This window comes from Coturnix japonica, chromosome 4 (assembly GCF_001577835.2).
Source record: "Coturnix japonica isolate 7356 chromosome 4, Coturnix japonica 2.1, whole genome shotgun sequence".
Classification (NCBI taxonomy): Eukaryota; Metazoa; Chordata; class Aves; order Galliformes; family Phasianidae; genus Coturnix; species Coturnix japonica.
In genome coordinates this window covers 12,602,164-12,623,752 of record NC_029519.1, presented here as the reverse complement: position 1 = coordinate 12,623,752, position 21,589 = coordinate 12,602,164, and the positions used below count along the sequence as shown (strand labels likewise).

Sequence of the window (21,589 nt, the reverse complement as noted above, 5' to 3'; positions counted from 1 at the left end):
GGGGGGGGGTTTTTTTTTTTTTTTTTTTTTTTTTTTTTTTTTTTTTTTTTTTTTTTGGGGGGGGGTGTTGTTTTTTTTTTTTTTTTTTTTTTTTGGTTTTTTTTTTTCTTTTTTAAGACTTTGGGTTTTGTTTCCAACATTAAGTTATTTTAAATTGTGGTTGAAGCAATAGAAAATTGAAATATGGATTGTGCATGACTGTGTCTTGAGTGTAAAAATATTGCAGTTTGAAACTTGGACCTAAAGTATTGCAAATAAAAGTTATAAATACCAACCGAGTGGTGTGAACTGCAGCTGTGCCTTGTCTGCACTTACCGCCAGGCACTCAAATGCCTCCAGCTGCCCACTGCTATCTGCACATACCTGCACATACAGCCTCTACACAAACAGATAAGGTCCCATCTAACCCAAAGCTTTTCATGAGTTTATGATAATATACATTGAATACATACTGTATAGTTACACAGAGTGAGAGTGCACATCTGTAACTAGATGACTCCAGTCTTTCACATATTTATGTATAGACAAAATGCACATGCTCTCTACATATCATGTTGTGTGTGTGTGTAATACCTGAAACCACATGCACATCTGTGTGTGTGTATATATATATATATATAATGTGTGTGTATGTATACACACATTTAAAGCCCCTTGAACAGATACTTATACTGTAAGCATGTGTAGAGCTATACATACGTGCACAACTATACATACATAATCATACATAGCATTCTCAGTCCATCACTATACATGTATCAGTGTGTACATACATATGTTAAAGATAAATTGGACGAGATCTCTGTAACAAAAACCTAACACTATCCATGTGTATTATCTGTGTATACCTATGTATGTAAGCCAGGCAAAGGAAGCATTGTAATGCATTCTATGTACATTAAATAGGACACAGTGTATATATTTGTGTCTATGGGTACATACATATGTATAGACACAAACACACACTCGTAATTCTCTCTGCAGTCACCTACATGGAGCTGTAGCATGTATTGTATGTATTTACTGGTGTATACATACACAAACTGCTTTTAATGTATAACCCTACCTCATACCCTACCTCAGCCGTACCCACATACGACCCCAAGCCGCCAGGTAAGATGGCGGCCGCAGCGCCGCCTGCGGGAGACGGCGCGTAATGGCGGCGCGAGGGATCCCCTCAGCAGGGCCTGAGGCTCGAGCGCCACCCTGCGGCCAAGCACGAGGAGCTTCGTGTTGAAAAATAAAGGCTGGAATTCGAAATGAATTCGAAATGAATTCGAAATGATACATTTTTCAGACTGTTTCCCGTCTGTTTTAATTTGTGCTCTCACCGCAGTTGGCACACACAGATACAAGAGCTGGGTGCTGTCTGACAGGAGCCTTCTCCAGGCTAAGCACTGACCCCAATCCATCAGCCAGTAGGGCCCATCCTTCCTTACTGCACCCATCTCAGAAGAAAGAGTTCTAAAAAACCATCTGAAAAGGGGGTTATACAACACAACTCTGCTCTCCCCAGCTGCTCACCTTTGCTGCCGGTGATCCTCAACAACTCTGCAGCCCTGGTGCTCTGCCTGTATGTGCAAGGTGTGTCTGATGGGCTGTTGGAAGCAGAGCTATTGTGGAATAAAATAGTGTGTGAAGAAAAGTAACATAAACAGGTCTTAATTCAGAGGAAGGGCAGCCCAGACTGAGTTGCAGACTCTGTGTGCATTGCCTGAGCTCTGGTCTGTAGGAGAAGTTTATGCTTTTTTTAACAGAAATGCAGTTTACAATCGTATCTGAGAGTAAGCAACTCTAAAGCCATGAGTTTACAGAGAAGTCTCATACTTGGCTGTGGGGCTGCCAACTGCATGTAGCTCAGATCTGACAAATGCTCGGCGTGCAAAATGGCTTGAGCCCAAGCTATTTAAAAAAGAGTTGGATTTAGGTACTCGGTACATGCAGCTAAGCTGATGGCAGCATAATATCCTTTATGGCTTTATATTCAAGACCTAACATGTCAGACAAATCATTTTCCTCCCACAGCACAGATCCTTTTGGAGCCCTGAGCAGACTTACTTATAAACCTTTTCTGAAAACATTAACTCCACCAAGGGCCATTTTATAAGTAATAAATATTGCACAAAATGGCTGAAGTAGTTATGAGGGACACAGAAATGCAAGCTTCCTGCCTGTACAAGAGGCAGGATCGTAAGCCTTTAGCTTCACTTTCAAGACCAAAATTTGCAACCATACAAAATCCATTTCTGAGGGCTCGTTTCAGTGAGCCTCTTCTGCACTGCCAGAATCACTGCATAGCCTGACAACTCAGAAATGACTGCTGTGAAGGAGCCCTATTGACAGGCTATATGCAAATGTTACAAGGAAGTTTGTACCCAAACCCTGCTTTGAAAAAATCTGAACAATACCTGTCCTCCATCATACCAAAGTTAAAGTTTCTCAGAGCTGTGAGTTCTATCAGCAATAAACTATTGCAAAATTTCCAAAGAGAAAACCTGGTACCTGCTATGTCACGGCATCTTTGCTGTACAGACCCATTCCTGTCATAAGCTAATTTCCTCCTCTTCCATTCTGATGTTGCTCATCACATCTAATGAGGCAAAGGGAGAATTATTCCATTCTACCATCAAGTAGATTAAACAACACCTCCTTAGGAAGGTGGCTTCCATAACTGAATTTGTCCTCCAGGCAAAGCCACAGCTGAACTGTGAGATGCCCATCTCTTGGCCAAAGATATCAACTTGTGAATCATCAGCTTGGGGAAGAAAACAGGAAAATACAAAGAGAGCCTTCATGTAGGCAAATCTGTCACTCCAAGATGTGCCCCTCTATTTTAATATTGCCATAGCACATCTGGTCCTAAGTCCTATAACTGAAATCCTTGAGTAATGGTGTTTTAGCCAAGGAACAGAAATATCTGATCTTCATCACTAACAGTGAAATTAAATGTATTTAATGTATATACATATATACATATGTATATATATCAGTATAGAGGAAAAGAATTCCAATCAAAGCTCAAAAAGATCCCTCTCCCAGGGGGAGTCTAGCAGTGCACAAGGACATCAGGCACGTGAGTCCATCTTGTCCTTGCCAGCCTGCTGGCATGCGGCTGTGGAGATGCAGCTATTCCTACCTGCCTGCTGGGAACATGTGTAATGAAGTGCTAGGACCTGTGAGAACAGTCATGTCTGCTTCCAACTTACATGTCACGAGCTCACGATCTGCTGGGGAAGATGGTTATGAGCTCATGTCTTAATGAGCTCATCTGCTGACAGTTTGGCACCCCTTCTACTGCTTGCTGTATGATGAACATATACATATATATGATTTTTATTTTTTTTTTTCCTTTAGAAGCCTCCCTCCCCTTATCTTGGATAATGGGGAATTTCAGAGAGCTTTTTCTTTTTAAAGCAATTGTAAGTATGTATGTGAAACCTTTGCTTACAAGTCATTCACACAGAAAGCACAGACAAGCTCTCCTGCTGCGAGGTGACAGCTCTGTCTGGCTCTGCAGGGCTTTGGTATTCATAGCTCCACGAGGTCATCACTGGAAAAAACCTTGATGGTGATGTGACCTGGCACCTCCTCGGCTTCTTGGCTGCCTCTCCCTCGAAGTTGCAGAGTCTGCTGTTCTCCGGGGTCACTGGGTGAAGCTGCCAGCAGCGCCTGTCCAAGGAACTGGTCACACAAGATGTTGCTGTTCCAGACCTAGAGACAAAGGGACAGAAATAACCCCAGATGAAACACTGCTTCTCTTTCACACTCTGCTCAAAAAGGCTGTGCTGGATGAGGGTCATTCCCATTAACCCCTCAGAAGAGCAGTGAGGAGGGGGCGTACATCTAAATTTAGCTAATTGTCTAGTGAGCATGTGGGAGATGGTGGATTTGCATGCTCATTTACATACGTTATGCAAATAAGGAGCTAAATGCAGCTTTTTAGGTCAAAGCCTGCCTAGAAGAGGAATGAAAAATGAGTTTATCAGCAGTAAAAATCTACGTGCAATCAGCGTGTCTGTGCCACTGCCTGCTTGTGCTCACCTCCTGCTTTCCAACAGTGCTTTTCCTGTGGCTGTTAGAGCCAGATCTGCTCTGAGTGCTCCCTATATAACAGTGGTTGCTGTTCAATGGAAAAGGTCTGGGCTAGAGTGGAGCAGCTGAACAGCATCAAGCATGGCCCAGTAAGGGAGGCAGTTCTTGCACTTCTGTCCTGTGGTTTTTTTCTATCCCCTGTCATTGGCCGCCCACCCAGTGTGGTTTATCTCACCTGGACAATGATGGGACTGTCGATGCTCTTCCTGTAGAAAATGACTTGTGTGTTGAAAATCGCACTGGTAGTGTTGTGCTGTACAGGGGAGCGCACTTGCTGGTTCTCGCACTTGATGAGCACGTAGGGATCTGCTCCTAAAACACAGCCATGAGAACACAGAATGGTAGCTGAGACCTGCCCCAAAACCCATCAGGATCAACGTCCTCCTTTGCCTGGCAGCACCACTGCTAGTGAGCACGGGAACAGGACAACAGATTACACCACATCCACTGCTAGTTCCCTATAGCAGAAGTGAAATACCTGAACAACTGAATGCTCAGATCTAGAAGCTGAACAACAACTGCCATGAAACAAGCCAGCTCCTTGACTGGGTTTATCACCTTCCCATATCCCATTACTGTACACATCCTCATTTAACACAAAGTCTACGAAGTGAAACACTACACTTCCCAGCACTGCTCAAGACACGAGAGCCAAAATGCATCCACGTGTATGTAACATGATATGTGGTTCTGGGCTACCGGGCCAAAATGGAAGGTCAAAACTGTTCATCTCCCACAGTTCAGTGAACACACATCTCAGTGCCCAGCTTTACAGTGCCTAGGTTGAAAATGCTGTCTGCCACATTCTGATTTGAGTTTCATGTTACTGTTTGGAGGTAATTTTCATCAAGCAGCTTCCCTTGTAGAACACAAAATATTGTCAAAGCACATAGAAACACGCTGCTTTCAACAGGATCTCCTGCAGGAAGCTGTCAAAGCAAGTCCTCCACAGCTTCTGATTTCATTCCTATGAATCTGACAGAATTTCTTTGGCTCTACTATTTTGATCTATGTTACTTTGAAGTTTATATTATTGTCATAGACTTGTGTCCCAGTTAATAGTTTAAATTGCACTTTAATCATACATAACCCACTGAGATGATCAACATTTGAGAAATACATTATAGTTTTTACATTTAACATTTTCTGTTTGTTATAAACATTGATATTTTCTTCCCAATAGGGAGCAAGAATTGCTTTGGAAAACAAACTAACAAACAGTCTTTATCCTGGGATGGGACAGACCACTCCACTTTACTTTTAATTAAACACAAGCGCTACATTTTTCTGTATTTCAATGCAAGTATTTCTATCTATTCCTAGTGTTAATTGCAGCATATCTATTTTTTTTCACCCCATTCTACTTTTGCAATACATATTTTATGTATTTATATTACGTATTTTCAATAAGCCCACTGAATGTGCCTGAGAGTAAGTCAGATTCATGGTCATTTCTTACAGACGTTTTGTCATCTACCTGAAAGTGCCACCCCTGGAATGACAGTCATAGGGCAGCAGCACTTTAAGGCAGCTTTCATTTTTAAATAATCCATCCCTGATTTAATTTGCCTCAAACACCCTGCACAAACAAACCACGCAGCAGCTACATCCAAAACAGACGGAGCTCCTTACATTGATGAGAAAGAAAGATTTTTCCGTATGCTGCACTGCAATTACATCTGGCCAGACATGTGGCAGCCTGTTACCCTGACAACATATCACACTTCCCACAGCAGGTACCCGTGTATTGGCTTTTCTAGGAGGCAATTACTTTCTGTGTCACTGAGGGTGTGGATTTAGCTCTGGGGCACAAGGCAGCACCATGATGTGCACCCAGTGATGGGGGGACTCCACCACTCGCAGATACATTTGGAAAATGGACCTGAATAAAATGGGCTCTTGCATGAAACAGCCATAGGCCACAAGCAAAGCAACATCCGATCATTAAATGTAATCAAGAGATACAGGGCATAAGAAGTGGTGGGGAAAGAACATAGAGCTATTAACAATTAACAGGTGAATTTGCTATAACAGATGAATATTAGCTATTAACAGGTGAATTTGCTGGATTGCAGAACTGTTAGCGAAGGGACTTGCTAAGTCAAAGGAAAAGGAAAGTCAACATTTAAAAGAAACAGATTAGAATTCTCAGAATGAGCTAGAAAAGAAAGGGGAAGGCTGAGGACAGGCATGAAAAGTACCTGCACATCATGACCTCATGATCGCATTGCTGAACTGCCAGTTACATCATAGACTGGGACAGGGTTGCCCCCAACCAAATCAGGCTGCCAAGTCCAAGGCAACCTGGCCTTGAATACCTTGAGGAATGGGGCTAGAAGAAAAGTAAGAACTGGGAGAGCTGCGTATGTGGAATGAAACTAGAAATGTTCTCAGCTACAGCTGGCCCGGTTACCTGCAGCACTAGGCTTGGCTTACGTGCAGTACAGTGATAATGCAGGAAGGGCTACTAATGTGGAAAAGCAATATCCCAGCACTCACTACAAGTTGGGAAGGAGAGTAACTTGAGCTTCCACTCTGGCAACCATTCTGGCAGTGGAATAGGTTCACTTCTCAGTCATATATATGATTCAAGCTTTCCTGTGCTTTGCCTGGATATCTATCAGCTGTGTTTGCCCTCCCTTCCATTTCTCAAACTGCTCCCAGGGCATCTGCTATTAAAGACACCAGATGCACTCCTTACCAGCAATGTCATAGAAAAGAAATGGTGAAAGGCCATTCAGCATGTGAATTCAGCACAGAATTCCAGTGCAAAGGCTTAATGTTGAGTTTTTCTAGAAGATAAGCTGTTAAGAAAGGAGTGCAACAGACAGTAGGGAGAGCAATTTTTAAAACAGACTTGGGAATGACAGGCAGACGAAAATCCAAGCACACAGCATTCCCCAGCTTCCTGCAGACCTGCCACTATACTTGGCTCCCAAATAGCTGGATCAGTTTCAGCACAAGCTAACTCAGAATGAGGTACATCCAAGAGAAGCAGCCAATATGTGTTCAAAATTGAGTCTAGGCAGCTGGATTCATCTGCTAATCTAGCAGCAAACCATCCATTACTTTTTCCTGACAGGACAATGGATTAAAGACAGCAGCAAGGAAGAGCTTTTAAATAAACACTCATAGCAGAGATTAAACAACCTTCTTCTGTCAGGGGGCAGGGATCTGATGACAAGCAGCTTATGAGCCAGGCTGGGAGTGCACTTGCTATGTCATTTTCATTCTCTTCCAGTTTCATTTAGGTAGTTTCTCAGAAATTTGTGCTAAACCCAACTCTCACATGACAGTGAGGGGCTGATGTGATAATATAGTGCATTCAAGTCTAAAATCACTCTAAGCAAAGTGTATCAAAAAAATGTACCTCTGTACAGAGTCCTCTTAGTTTCCACATCCCCATGCACCAGTTCAGAGTATAGAGATATTCTGATGTTTTCAGGACACAGTTTGTCACAGAGAAGTAATAAAATGCCTCAGTTCTCAGAAGATTCAGAGAGAATAATGTAATACCTCATGATCTACCATATAGATATATGGTATAATATATACCTTATAAAATATGGTATATATAGTAATACCCAGTTCTACCTTCTGTCTCTGCTAAGGGCTGGTAGTGATGCTTTACTCAAACCAGGAAGGCAAACTGGGCAAGGGGTATACAGTTAACTGATGACAAAGTCTGAGCATGAGAAAACAGCAGATTGAGAGCTGAGATGCAAGTACACAGGTAGATGAAGAAGTCAGGAATCCCTTGTAAAATGCAATGGGATAATCAGACAGCAGCTCACATCAAAACAAGTTGCCATCAATCTCTGCACTAGAAAATGAGTAACAGTAACCTGTGTGTGAGGCTCTCTTAGCAGCAAACACAATCACTTAATTTACCTGTTTCTTATGTGAATAAACACTGACTGTGTCTAATCTGAAGGGACACCTCCACTTGTCTCTCCAGAAGGAATCTGCCATGTGGCATTTTGTCTCAGCTCGCAATATTGATTATACAGGAGGTTGCTGCTGACTTTTAACTCTAGTTAAATTTTCTAGGAAATGGAAATGCTCCAGGAGTGGAAGGTAAGACTTACTTTGGTAACCACCCACGTGGCTAAGGTCTAAACTCAATTCTGAGACATATGATTTGAATTTACTTATTTTTTTTGATTGCCTGGCTGCTATTTCTCCTTGAGATACAGGAAACAGAGCAGACATGAATCCAGAGAAGCTACAGAGGGGTGGAAGATGCCAAAGAGATGAAAGACAACAGTAAGTTGAATTCCTCTGCGGCAGTACTAGGAAACAATCTCAGAATACATTAACACGTTACTTTCTAGTGTTTATTTACAATTCACATGTATGCTGTGCTTCGGGGAATTTCTATATTTCTATTTCTACAAGCATTTTAACATACCAAAAAAACCCAAACCAAACCAAACACCAAAAACCCAAAGGGTAGAAATGTGTGCCATATTCTACTTCTTGTCTTACCAGAAATGGAATCCAGTATCAGTCAGAAACTTTACAAACTTCCCTGCAAGACACCCTCAGAAATCAGAGTGCAGTTGTTGGTGTTATCCTTGCCACTGCACAGCTTGTTTTAATGCGTAATACAAATGTGCATGTTTGACTTCATGATTTTTTATTTATGCACTCTACGTATTCCATTTCTTTAAAGCTGCTATAAGATGCGGTGATCTGTAAGATAATCTATGAATGTATCTTGTGAGTTAGAGATACTTAAAGGAAAAACTGTGCTGATAAAGAACAATTCAAATAGATTTCACAGCAGAATCCAAGGTAAGGGGGAATGCTGCTGGAAAGAATGATCTCAGCCTTCCTTCAGTGCCTTATGAATGGTACTGCAGGCTGAAAAAAGGACAAAGGGTTTTGCTAAAATCTTTGTGTTGACACAAAAGGAAAATATTTTAACTTTTCGGGTGAAGTTTTATTCAGAAGCAAACAGTAAGATTCATTTTGGCTTCTGTGTCCAAATTTTGCTTAAGTTTAAACAAATTCTGTGAGCCCATTTCCTATACACAGTCCTTCCCACAATGGTGTTCATTCTCTTTTGTCAGGGCAGTTAGAAGTCCAGCCCTGGGTGCTGAAATCAGAATGGGAGATATTTCTGCTCAACCTGAACATGTGTGGTAGCACTGGGTTCTAGCAGTATTTTGGGCTGTGCTATCTGAGTATCTATTAAACATCAGTTTTAAGTTCCATTTGTATATTCCAGAGGTCTGTGTCACAATGCACCTAATCTGGCAATGCTCTCTGAGCTGAAGCCTTGTCATTGGCAGCTGCAGGCAATTGTTTTTAATGATCTTGTCAAGACTGTAATTGTGCTAAGGATTGTAAAATGCTAAGGGTGAAGAATTGGCTTTCATTACTTCATTGCAGGGAATGTTGGAGAAAAATGTTTAAGGAATTTTAAATGGAGGGGCAAATAAAGCCTTAAAAATGGAAATGTCCTTCATAGGGCAAGCACAAGAACATACTCCCTCTTTAAAAAGTACTGCTTTGCTATTTCTGTCACATGTAGCGATACATTCATTTATCCCATCCATCCTGCCTTTCTGAGAACATGGGGCCATACTGCTTGCTTGACTGAGGTGTCTGTAGTTCATATTTTTCAAGAGAAGTAACAAGTGAAATGAACTGAAGCAATGCCCTACATTTCTTCCCTCCAACACTCCTGTCCCCTGAAGAGACAACCACAGTTAACAGAAAAGGACTTGCACAGCGAAAAGTAGATCAGTGGGTACAAGGAACAGCTATAAAAAGGGAACAAAACTGTAGCCAGCTAGTGGGAGAAATTTTACAGTTAATTCACAAGTCTCAGGATGAATTGCACTGAATGTCAAGGTCTAATGATTTCTTTACCACAAACTGTTAATGAAATCGAGTTTCATTTGCTTTCTCTCCTCCCAAGACTTAGTGCTGGTCTTTTATTCCACTGGTCATGAGAAATGAAGGATGACAGACAGCAGGAGTAGAAAATGAGGAAGTAAATGATAACTGGACATGCTTCCTAACTAACTTACAACATCAGGTACCAGAAAGACGTTAAGCACTCTTGTTTCAAGACACTTCCCTCAATGTGCAGGCACACAGTCTTGTACAAGTAATTTAACCTCTGCCTCTCATAGTGTACCTAGCAAAACACCATATTTCTGCCCCTGAAGTGTTATTTAAACCTACAGTAATGAAGAGCAAAGTGTTCTGACAGCTATGAATGATATCACTGAGATAAGTCAGTCTGTGTTATTCAACAGCCTCCCTAGATTTTTCCATTCAGAAAACAGATACCCCTGAAAAGTTAATTTCTTACTAATCCCAACAAAAAGCTTCTCAGGAGGGTCTGGCTACTACAGTCCATCTGCACCAGGACAGATGACTGATGACTCTTGCCAGTTTACATTATCTTATTTACCTGAGCTCTCCTTTAGAACAGATTTTACAATGTGTTGAAAAAAAAAATCCTACAAACCTTCAATTTGTTCGGATAATTTCTGTCTGCTTACCTACCATCTTAGCTCAGCTCTGGAGGACTGATGAAGTCCTTTCTACTCTGTTCCAGGCTTGCTTTACACTTACCACCTGATCCATCTTGCTCCTGTAAGCCTTCTGCAGCGTGGATTTTGATTTGGGTGATTCTGCGTGGATAGCCACAAAGAAGACTCCAACACGTCATTTCAGGCTTATCTGCTGTCAGCTCTCTGAAAAATCAAGGCAGAGCAACTGAAACAAATAATTTCAAGCAGTCTATCAATGATTTTGTATTTTTGGCCTTTTCTGAACTTGAAATTTGTTGCAAATTTATGGTACAGGAATACCAGACTTGCAAAAATAAAAACAAAGCCAACCATGCTGAATGTATTTCATCTCTTGTAAGACAGCCACACAAAAATGGCAGGATTTTATTTTTTTTAGAAAACACACAAACAAAAGTAATATCAAAACAGGACAGAAATCCACTGGGACTAGTTCTACTAAGAACTAGTTCTGCCCTCACAGATAACCACTAGTTTTGAATGTTTGGTTAAAGACAGTATCAGCTGTACCAGCAAGAACCAACACGCACAGTTCTGTACCAAAACTTGAGGCAACTACAAAAGCCAGACCAAAAGATCAAGAGTTCCAGTTGTTCTTAAGTCACCAAACAAAAATGTCCTGAGCACACACAAAAGCCAGTAGACCATCTGGTGGTGACCCAGGCCATCTGGAAGGACACCTTCTAGAGTTCTGAAGGGATGTATGTTAGTGAGTCAACAATATTTGAGGGCAACCAGGCAACTATTTTTGAGAAGGTGCCACCAATACAGGCAAGGGAAGGTCTCATGCAACTGTGAGTGCAAAGTACCTGAGCTTTGATGGCACATCGGTGAAGAGTCTCAGGATGAACTTTGTAGTGATGCCAGGAAGATACGTAGTTGGGATAAGGATGTAACGGCCTTGCTTAAGGATCTTCTTCAAGAACACATTGCGTGTGTTAATGTATGGAGATGTAGCCACTCTCTCCTGCACAGTCAACTTGTGTAGTCTATAGCTTCTGTTATCTTCTACCTGCAACCACGGAGCAATATAAAGATCAGTGCAAGGAGAGCTATCAGAGACAGCAGGCATGATTTTCATATATCATGCAGCCTTTCAGAGGCAGAAAAAACAACGTGGTTTGTCACAGTTCACTCACTGAAGCTGTGGCACAGACAGACTCCTGACAGTCAACTCAATGCTCCCACTTCTAGATCACATCGGCTCCCAAGCAGCGCAGTTTTGCACTTCACTGCATTGGTATAGACATGTACTGGTACATCCCTCGGTGGAGGTGATAGTTTGGGACTGGCAAAGACATTTGTCCACTAACAGGCATTATGCTGCTGCAGAATTCTGAACATTTGCAGAGATGTGTGCACACTCCAAGGACTTTAGCAGCTAAGCTACGCTGCCATCTTAGATGAGGATGAGATTTATCTGCCTGCTTTTTATAGCATGCTGTACTACACGTGTGAGATACAGCCCTCCAGTCTTATATTGCAGACTCTCAGTCAAGGGTATATGAACAGATGCACACAGTCATATTCACATCGTCCTCCCATGAAAAATTTTAAAAAAATAATAAAATTAAAAGCTACAGAATTATTGTTTATTTTTGTTCTGTGAAGCTGTGCTTAAATATTAACACCATTCAGGCAACTAAGGCTTGCCACAGCACAGTTAAAATATAAACCTATTCTCCTGTGAGCCATCATAGCCCTGCCTTTTTTTTTTCTGGTATTTCTCTTTCAACTTCTGATAATTTACAGCATGGTCTTCTGAAGGCCTGTAGCCACGTTAACTAATCTGATGGTTTACAACTTTACTGAAACAGAAAATTATTGAGCAGAAATAAAAGACAGAGCACTGGCATCTTCCTGAAGGTGCAATTTCTTTCCCAAGCCTTCCTAGCAATTAGATACACACTAGACATGAGCAAGGCATGGGGAGATCATGCTACTTTCTAGATTGGCACTTTTCAATACATTTGGTGAGCAAGTGATTGTCAAACACACAGGTGTGATATAGATGCCAACAGCTGTGACTGACTGTTAGAAAATGGACTATTTTTGAGGTAGGGCCGTAGCCTGAGCACAGCCCCATTAGTTACAGCAAGGGATTACAAAATAATCCCTCGCCTCAGTGAAAAAGCAGATGTGTAGCTGTTTCTCTTGCTTTCCTCCTTCTGCTTTTGGTCCTTGTGTTTTCATTTTACACAACTTGCCTTAGGAGTGTAATTAAATTACTGTTTGGGATCCCTTTGGCTTCTTTTCACATGTTCTCATTTCCTACTCACTACTCCAGCTTTTGAAATCGCTCTTGACGCTTCTGACTTGTCTAAGTGGGAAAAGAAAATCTGCAGACTTTCAGAATTCATTCATTTGGCTGTATTTGCTGGTGGAATGGAGGTAAGAGCCTCCAGTGAGAAGGAGAAATAAAACCTCCTTGTTTCAAGCATTAGTACTTTTTTCTGTGAAAATACATTCTGTCTCTTCAAAGCTTGGAATAATGAAAAACATTTAGAATTCTTTTGCAGTAGGTAATAATGACTTACACTCCTCCGGTTCAAATAGAGTTTGCATTGAACTAAATTCAGTGCAGTTCAAATGGTCTGTCTAATGTCAGCTGCGGAGGCTGAATGCAGTATACACACAGAACTTATGGAGAGGAGAGCCAGGTCCCTCTGTGATAATTATGCCTCTATCTATCAAAGATTTCATTTGCCAGAATGAAGCAAGATTTCAGAACAAACCAAACCAGTTGTGCAGATGGCTGCCTACCTTGAAGATTTCAAAACCAATGATGATGTTGTCTCCTTTCCCTACTTTTTTGCTCCTGCGCCGATCCTCCTGTTGTAATGAGATCAACACTTTGTCTTCTGTCTTCTTAACGTCAAAGATGTACTAGAATAAGAGAGTGAAGACTAAGCTGATAAAAAAGCCTTATTAGACAGAGGATACAGCTATCACCAAGGAAATGGATGCATAAAAAGGAGGGAACTGAAAATACATTTGAGGGTAGGAGGAAAGTTCTGTTCCTATCTATCTAAATGCAATTTTCATCCTCAGAGACCTTTGAATGTGAATCAAACAAATAAAACCATACATAAAACTGCAGTGGTGCAAAGCTGAACGCTGTGATTTCAGCTGAAACTCTGTGACTAGCATGGGGAGAATATCTGTCAGCATTCCATCCCTTTGGTGTTGGGAAACACCAAACACTGGCTGAGTTGCCTGGAGCACAGCAGTAGTACTGGAAACAAACAAAAAAAATCAATACCTTCCCATGCCTCTGGCATCTATTAGTCATTTCTAGTATTTATTGACCAGATCAGACTCCTCCACAGCTACCACCTATTATTCTGAGCTGGCTGTTACATGGTACCAATTTGGTATTTTTTTGTACTATTAGTTGTGTAATAAATCAGCTTTGAGCCAGACAAAACACAGGACCCTGTTGAAAAAATCCCAGGGGTTTCTGGAAGCCTCTGCAGAGGAATTCAAAAAGTGAAATGAAAATATGCAGAGGCATGCAGACACAGTTTTATTCTCATCCCTTCTGAACTGTAGGCAACATTACACTGTCAGACAGCCTATGATGTCCTAGAGCAAATAAAGGTGTGGAAGGGAAGCCTTAAGAGTGCAAGAGAGCTCTCTTGGACTGATGAGAGGTGTGCAGCTGTGGTGATCTCTGAACTAATGGCATTTCAGCTGTCCTAATAGGTAACAACCTGAAAATCAGCAGGTGGCTGTAGGTATATCTACATACCTGGCTTAAATTCACTTACTTTAATGGAACTGGAAGTGTCAAAACCCCCCTCAATACAGATGAACTTCACAAGAGGCTTCAGTGTCAAGCAGTGAGAGGGAGAACAGAGCGTCTCTCTAGACTGCTGTAGTACATGCCATAGAAACTTATGACGGCCCTAAGCTAACATAAATGTGTTTCAGCACTGCCATTAAGAGACTTTTAATTAACTATCCTAGAGACAACTGGGATAAGAACTTCCACCACATCAGGCATTGCACTCAACCGTAACTCTTACACTTCATTCTCTGCAATAGCTAAATACTTACAAGCGAGGCCCAGACAAGAACATAGAATACATTCAGGAACATCTGTATAAAATCACCTTCTAGAAAGGAGGTACTAACACTAAGTCAGAGGAGTGAAAAATTGCTTCTCTACTTCACAAACTCCAGTTAAGTGGATATACTTCAAAACTGTGTGAAGTAGAGATTCTCACCTGGGGATTCTGAAGGAAGGTCTCGATGTTATCAAAGCAGCCACCACAGCGATTTAGCAGGGGCTCTGAATTCTTTGTCCAAGCCCCATGCATCATTTTTGCCTCCCAGGTCTTGTGGATACTGAAGACGGAGGTATTCACAATCCGGCAGATGTCCACATCAGTGAAATTCTTGCACCAGTCCTCAAATGTCATCCTATTCCACAGGACACCAGGAAAATCATGGTTTATTTAAAAGTAAACAGTGCTATTCACCCAAAGAGCCACAATAACACTACATCTTCCAGTAATTTAACAGCAGGCATTGTTCAGCTTTCCACAGGACAGATTCACCAGAAACCTCCCCATGTGGAAATACTCATGAAGCCGCAATCGCACTACCTTAGAATTTCACTTAAAAACTATCACCTCAGAGTATTAAGCCAAAACGACAGGTGGTATCTACCAGGCTAGATTTGATAACTTCAATTTTTGCAAGGAGAAAGGAGATCACCTGCAACCAAAGAACTGTCCACTCCTCAAGAACATTATTAGGGTCCTTGTTACATCTGTCCATGAACAAGAATGAAACTTTATTGGTCTAGACATAGTTTTTTATAGTATCTCAATGCTATTACCTCCAACTGCCATGGTGACAGGCTGGATTTCAGGACAGTTGGAAAGTATTTGCTCCTTCTTTGTAAAAGAGAACAGATTGGTATCTCTGGACTACCAAAGTGTACAGGCCCATTAATGCTCCAGGACCAAACCCTATAGGTGGCTTCTGTTTGCCAGTTCTGACAAAGTAGAACAGAAGATTGTCCATACTGAGCCCTACTAGCACATCTGATGCAGTACTGATGACCCACTGAAGAAGCTGCTAGACTGCCTTGTTGGATTAAAGTTTTAAGCAGGATGGGAGTGATCTGGGTTCTACAGATTGCATAGAAAATGGACACTTCCTGTCTTTGTGCTGGAAAAAAACTGACAAACAGAAAAAATTCATTTGCTGCGATTGTATTTACTGGCACCTTGGTCCTGGTTGACCTAGAAATCCTAAAAACAGACACAGTGGTCACTAAACAAACCTGACAGTGTGTTCAGTATTTGGTGTTCTGTCATGTAAACCAATACATGTGTACATCTCAGGTTGTAAGTAACTGTCATAAATGTAGATAATATATTTTGAAGGCGTTTGAAGCTTGTATTTACTGAGAAGTACTTATTCTGTTCTACTAGTTTTTAATCTGTTTTCTTTCTTTTCTTTCTGTTTTCTCTGTCATCTTTTGGGAGTTTAAAAGAAACACACCTTGTGCTATTATTCATATTGGAAAGTTGTTTTTGAAGCTGTTGAATTGCAGAGATAACTGTGATTACTCAATGTAACCATTAATTCCAACCCCTCCACCTGACTCCCACTCACCAGAACTCCCCATCATTCTCAACAGTGAGTCCCAGACTTTTACGCTCTGCACTGCTGACTTTCTTCCACTCTTCAGAACTAGAAAAAAAAAAAGACTTACTAAATGAAATTAAATATTCTTAACTGGAAAAACAATTGAAATTCTCTCATGGTCCTTCTTATAAAAGTAACTTTGGAATATAAAATGGTAGATTATAATCAAGAAAAAGGTATGTGGCCTACAGAAGGAGTTCAACATCATTAACTGATTTGAAAGATACTAGAAACAGAAAAGGTGAATAGCAAATTGCACAATTAAAGCAGTACTTCATTGATTTCCTTTGTTACACTCTATTTTAGAACAGTTAAAAGAGTTATTTTGGAAGGTTATATGAGATTGATTCAGTTTCTTAAAGGATCTTCAAAGAAAGGTGGATTTCCTAATCAGGAGCGTATTGAATACTTCCTAAACCAGAGTATTATCTTTGTCTTTCAATCTCCTTAAGAGGTAGGAGAGCTCCACAGATTTCCCAGAGGCTTTGAAAATAAACTGTTACAGTTTAAGACTAGCTTCCAGTTTTCAGAGTAATTCTACACTACATTTAAAATGCATTTATATGTTCTGCATTGATCCCAAGGGGGCTTCTCTACATGGGACCCAAGGATTCTACACACAAGCATTCTAATGCTTAGATCAGGTAACATGATACAGCACAAGTCCCTTCCCTTATGTGTTAACAGGAAAAAAATACTGCCACTATTCCTCATTCCCTTTCCATATGTATTTGGAAGATGAGGCTGAAGGAAAGAGGTTGCTAGTCATAAGAGACATTTTCTTTACCAATTTGGAAATTTTCAAGTCTTTGTTAGGCTAAAAAACAATGGGCCAACATCATAGTCCTGTGGAATGAGTAGCAGCTCAGACAAGACCTAGCAGAGAACCACAAGGGCTTCAGTTATAAAAGACATACTAAGTCTTTTCATAGAATCATAGAATTTCTCAGGTTGGAAAGACCTTCAAGATCATCAAGTCCAACCACAACCCAGCCATAGTACCCTAACAGCCCTCAGCTGAATCATGTCCCTGAGTACGGAGGTTTCTAAACACATCTGGGGATGGTGACTCAACCACCTCCCTGGGGAGCCCATTCCAATGCTTAACAACCCTTACCATAATGAAATTTTCCCCAACATTCAACCTAAATCTCCCCTGGTGCCATTTCCTCTCATCCCATCACCAATCACCAGTTGAGAAGAGACCAACCTCAATCTCACTGCAATCACTTTTCAGGTATTTGAATAGAGCAGTAAGGTCTGCCCTCAGCCTCCTCTTCCCCAGACTAAAAAGCCCCAGTTCCTTCAGTAGCTTCTCATGCTGCATATTCTCCAGCCTTGTTGCCCTTTGCTGGACCTGCTCCAGCACCTCAGGGTCCTTTTGGTACCGAGGTGCCCAAAACTGAACACAGTACTAGAGGTGAGGTCTTACCAGTGCCAAGTACAGGCACTTCTTTTTTGTTGTTGTTCGCATTCTATCAGCTTAGTATTTCATCTGAACCAAACTCTTGTTTAAAACTGGAAGATAAGAAGTTATTATACTGTTAATAGCATTGCATTATTGAATACTAACAGTGGCTGGTAAGCACAGTGTTGAACTCTAACATTCTAATTAAATGTTTTTCATGTACTAGTTGCCAGCAATGGAATCACCTCCAGCAATCACTGCCAACTCAGTAGGGGTGCCTGCTAAGCTCATGGCCCATATAAAAATTCGGTATAAAATAGCTCAAGAAACTGTGGATATAGTAATTATACAGCATTTTTCACCAGCTGCTTGAATTTGTTAAGAATGAAAGATTCGTATCATCCCCAGCAGCCAGCAATTACAGATGAGAAATTGAGTCACAAACAAACTCAGTGGTGAAGCTGGGAACAAACCTTGTATTCATGACTCATCACCTTAATCATAGGCTGTTTGTCTACTCAAGATCCAGTGGGCCAGAAGAACAATGTATACAAAGGTCCAGAAATTTATAACCTCCTGGATGTGCTCATGGAATGAGAAGAGATGACAGAACATTTCAGATCTCATTGAGTACTGCAGGGTCATTGTGTCTTTGTGTTTAATAACATGTACAGCTTCTAGTGTCCCTAAACACAATTTTGTTGACACTGGATTGTCAGCACTTACTTGTCACTCCAGGCACCGTTCCACTCTCTATTTCCCCAGGGATTCCTCAGCCTGACCATGAAGAGCTTTTCTGCCTTAAAGGAGAATGTCAGCCTTTCTCCAAGGTGCAGCTTCCGAACTGCAGTCACTGAGTAGGCATGACCAGCGACGAGACCCGTCTTTGCCTGCACCTCATTGGCACTTCCAGAGGATAACTTCAGTACCAAAAATGAAAAAAAAGAGAACTCATGTCATTGAGGACATCTGACATCTACACATTCAGGGCAGGACAGGGAAAGCTAATTTTCTTGAACAGAGCTGTAGGCTTTCTTAGAAACTGGGTTTGCATCTCATAGACTTCAACAAAAAGACTGTCTTGCAGGATGACCTAGGTTCATCGAAACGCAAATGTAAGCATGTATAATGTTTGCCAAGTTACCAAAAAAGAACACAATTTCATTTAATGTATCCAAAACAAAATCTTTTAAGTACACCTAAAACCAGAAAAACAGTATCAAATACCGATGCTGGAACTGATGTGAATTACAAAGTCAGGGCAGTGTCGTTCTTGAGCAGCACATAGACCAGGCAGGAGAGTGGGAAAAGTAAAAAGGCAAAAGAGAAATTGATATCAAATCAGAAAAGACAGATGCTCTTGCAAGTGTGAGACTCTCTCCCAGACCTCTTCACCTTTCACCATCAACAGCTCCTAAAGAATCAGCACAAGTGTTACATCCAGACTGGCAGACATTTCCAAAGGGTTTGGGCTTCCTCCAGTGTAACACTTTCACTTGCGTTTTTCACAACTAAAAGCAAACAAGACTCTTTCACAGCACAGGAGTCTGTACATTCTCTGCTGTTTTTATTATCCTTCAGGTCTTTCTCAGATGCTGGGCTGTCTTTCTTCTAGTGCCATTTATTTATTCATTTAGCTGAGACATTTAAACATCAGAGATATTTTTTGTAATATGAGGAAAATGATGACGTGTTTAAGTTAGCAAGGAAGTCACTCCAGGATTAAATATTCCATATCTAGCAAGCTTCATTGTGTGTATAATATATCTATCAAAAAGTGATGAATGTAGATGAGTCGATCCAAACCAATAGGAACAACCCCTGCATAATAATGCTTAGAGACATCTGCATTTAATTTGACAGGCAGAAATACAATGCCAGGAAGACATGAAGGGATTACAGCTGCCTAATTAATTGATTTCTAAAATACAACTACCTACATTTTGTCTACCCCTTCGCCAGATCCATGGTAGGAAACTGAACTGACTCAGCCTTTTGGACCAATGAATTCTTTTGTAAACACAGTTAATAACAATCACACTGCTAAGTCTGATCTGCCAGCCTGGTCCAAGTAAATCAGACCTGTATTTTTAAATACAAATTCTGTCCTCATGACAAAGGTAAAACAAACACCAAAGACACAGAAATTTGTTTCTGAGCTGTTGTCTTATGCTGCTGGGACAAATCCTAGCTGAGTTCCCAGGTTCAACTTAACTTCCCACAGGGGACCAGGTAGTTTGTCACTCTTTGGTAGCATGGCACTGGTTCAGGGCAGTGTGTGGCAAGGCACAGCTAGACGTATAAGATCCTCAAGCATCTCCAAACGCGGCTGATTTCCTGCTATTCTAGATAACTGCACAACAGCCATGACATTCATACAAGTTTCAGAATGAATCAGCACTTTAGGGTCCATTTAGCACTCACACTACAGACGGACACTGAAAATGGATTACAAGCTTTGCTTTACAGATGGGGAAGTTCAAGCAGATCTCAGCCTTTCAGCCCAACTCTGGTATTACACCTGCAAGATGACTCTGTCTTCACAACCAAAGTCGAGAAGACTCAGCAACTTAGTGCCACGAGAACAGTTTTCTTCAAATGAATGTCCCTAAGCAGTAAAGAAATAGAACGCTGCCAACTGGCCTGTAAATTAGGGCATTCTAAGTGCATTAACCTTGGGTCAATACATAACTGTGACCATTCACAAAGATTGGTATTTCAGATCCAGAGTAAAGTGGCCAACAGCACAAATAGCTTTGTGATTTTATGACTGTATTTGGTGACTCCTGTAATCATACTTGGCTGAGAGCACTGGCAACGTGATAGCCTTTTCCAAACAAAGCTTTTCCAAAGCATACAAATGAAGGTCACACTGAATATACTTTTACCTAGTAGTAACATTTTTTCCCGGTATGAAAGTTCATTGAAATAAGCTCCAAAAATCCAGCTCTCCATACGTACCGCGATGAAACAGCTGATCAGCCCGCCTCTTTTATGCACTTTCAGCAAATCTTCAAACAGCTTCATCTGCTCCGAAATAGTCTCGCTGTATTTTCCCTGTACCAAATCAATAGATTCTGCCACTGCCCCAGTGAAATCCACTATTGCATCTGCAGCGCTGCCTCCATCCAGGGCTTCATAAGATCCAGCCAACCTTCAGGTAACACACAACATTTTAATTCACTTTATTCTGTGCTTGTATGCTTGTAGAAGTGCTCTAATTCAGTTTGAATTTAGGTAATGTATTTGTGGCTCACCAGGGAAAACAAAACTAAGTGAAACTGCAGACTGTAGATATACCCTTGCTAAGAAAGGAGTGGAAAAGTCCTCAAGGCTTTGGGCTGCTAAAGTAAAGTGCATAGACATTTTCAACCTCTTAGGTTCTCTACTGGGAGCAAACCTGAAATCCTTGTAAGTATGATAAAGGTGAGAGAGAAAATAAGCAGACAGACAGAAGGGACAGCACTGAGGTCCAAAAGGAAGGACAATGAACTGGCTCATACTTTGCATAAGCTTTCTCCAATAATGCACTCCAGAATTCATTTTCCACATTGGAATGGCAGTAGATCAACGTCCCATCAATTGTTGGCAGCAGATCATCAATAACCACCTCTGTCCATATTCCAAAGCACCAAAAACGGAAACGGAAAATCCCAGCATATTTCTCTGGTCTTTTAGGGTCCCATTCTTGCTCTTGAAAGTCTGGAATCACCTAAGAAACCAGGTAAGGGGAAAGTTCACTAAATGTATTACGTTAAGATTTATTCAGAGAGCTGAAAGCACGTGCTGCCCTCACACCATTGTGGTTCAACTCATACTTTGGGTACTCTCATCTCTCTCATTTTGTTTGATTTGGTTACACTCAATAAATTCC

General features: G+C 41.1%; 1 protein-coding gene across 4 annotated transcripts in view; it reads right to left on the bottom strand.

Moving 5' to 3' along the window:
• Positions 1 to 95: 95 nt before the first annotated feature.
• The window catches only part of CAPN6 (calpain 6), a 48,487-nt gene continuing 26,993 nt past the window's right edge, over positions 96 to 21,589 (bottom strand). For all 4 annotated transcript variants that reach the window (XM_015860613.2, XM_015860610.2, XM_015860612.2 and 1 more), the window contains 10 exons: positions 21,219 to 21,427; positions 20,677 to 20,869; positions 18,442 to 18,635; positions 16,275 to 16,352; positions 14,873 to 15,068; positions 13,407 to 13,529; positions 11,453 to 11,655; positions 10,687 to 10,808; positions 4,268 to 4,404; positions 96 to 3,711 (listed from right to left, as the gene is read on the bottom strand). In XM_015860613.2, coding sequence (XP_015716099.1) covers positions 3,529 to 3,711; positions 4,268 to 4,404; positions 10,687 to 10,808; positions 11,453 to 11,655; positions 13,407 to 13,529; positions 14,873 to 15,068; positions 16,275 to 16,352; positions 18,442 to 18,635; positions 20,677 to 20,869; positions 21,219 to 21,427 — 1,638 coding nt within the window. In that variant the 3' untranslated portion in view covers positions 96 to 3,528. The remainder of the gene's footprint in view (positions 3,712 to 4,267; positions 4,405 to 10,686; positions 10,809 to 11,452; positions 11,656 to 13,406; positions 13,530 to 14,872; positions 15,069 to 16,274; positions 16,353 to 18,441; positions 18,636 to 20,676; positions 20,870 to 21,218; positions 21,428 to 21,589) is intronic.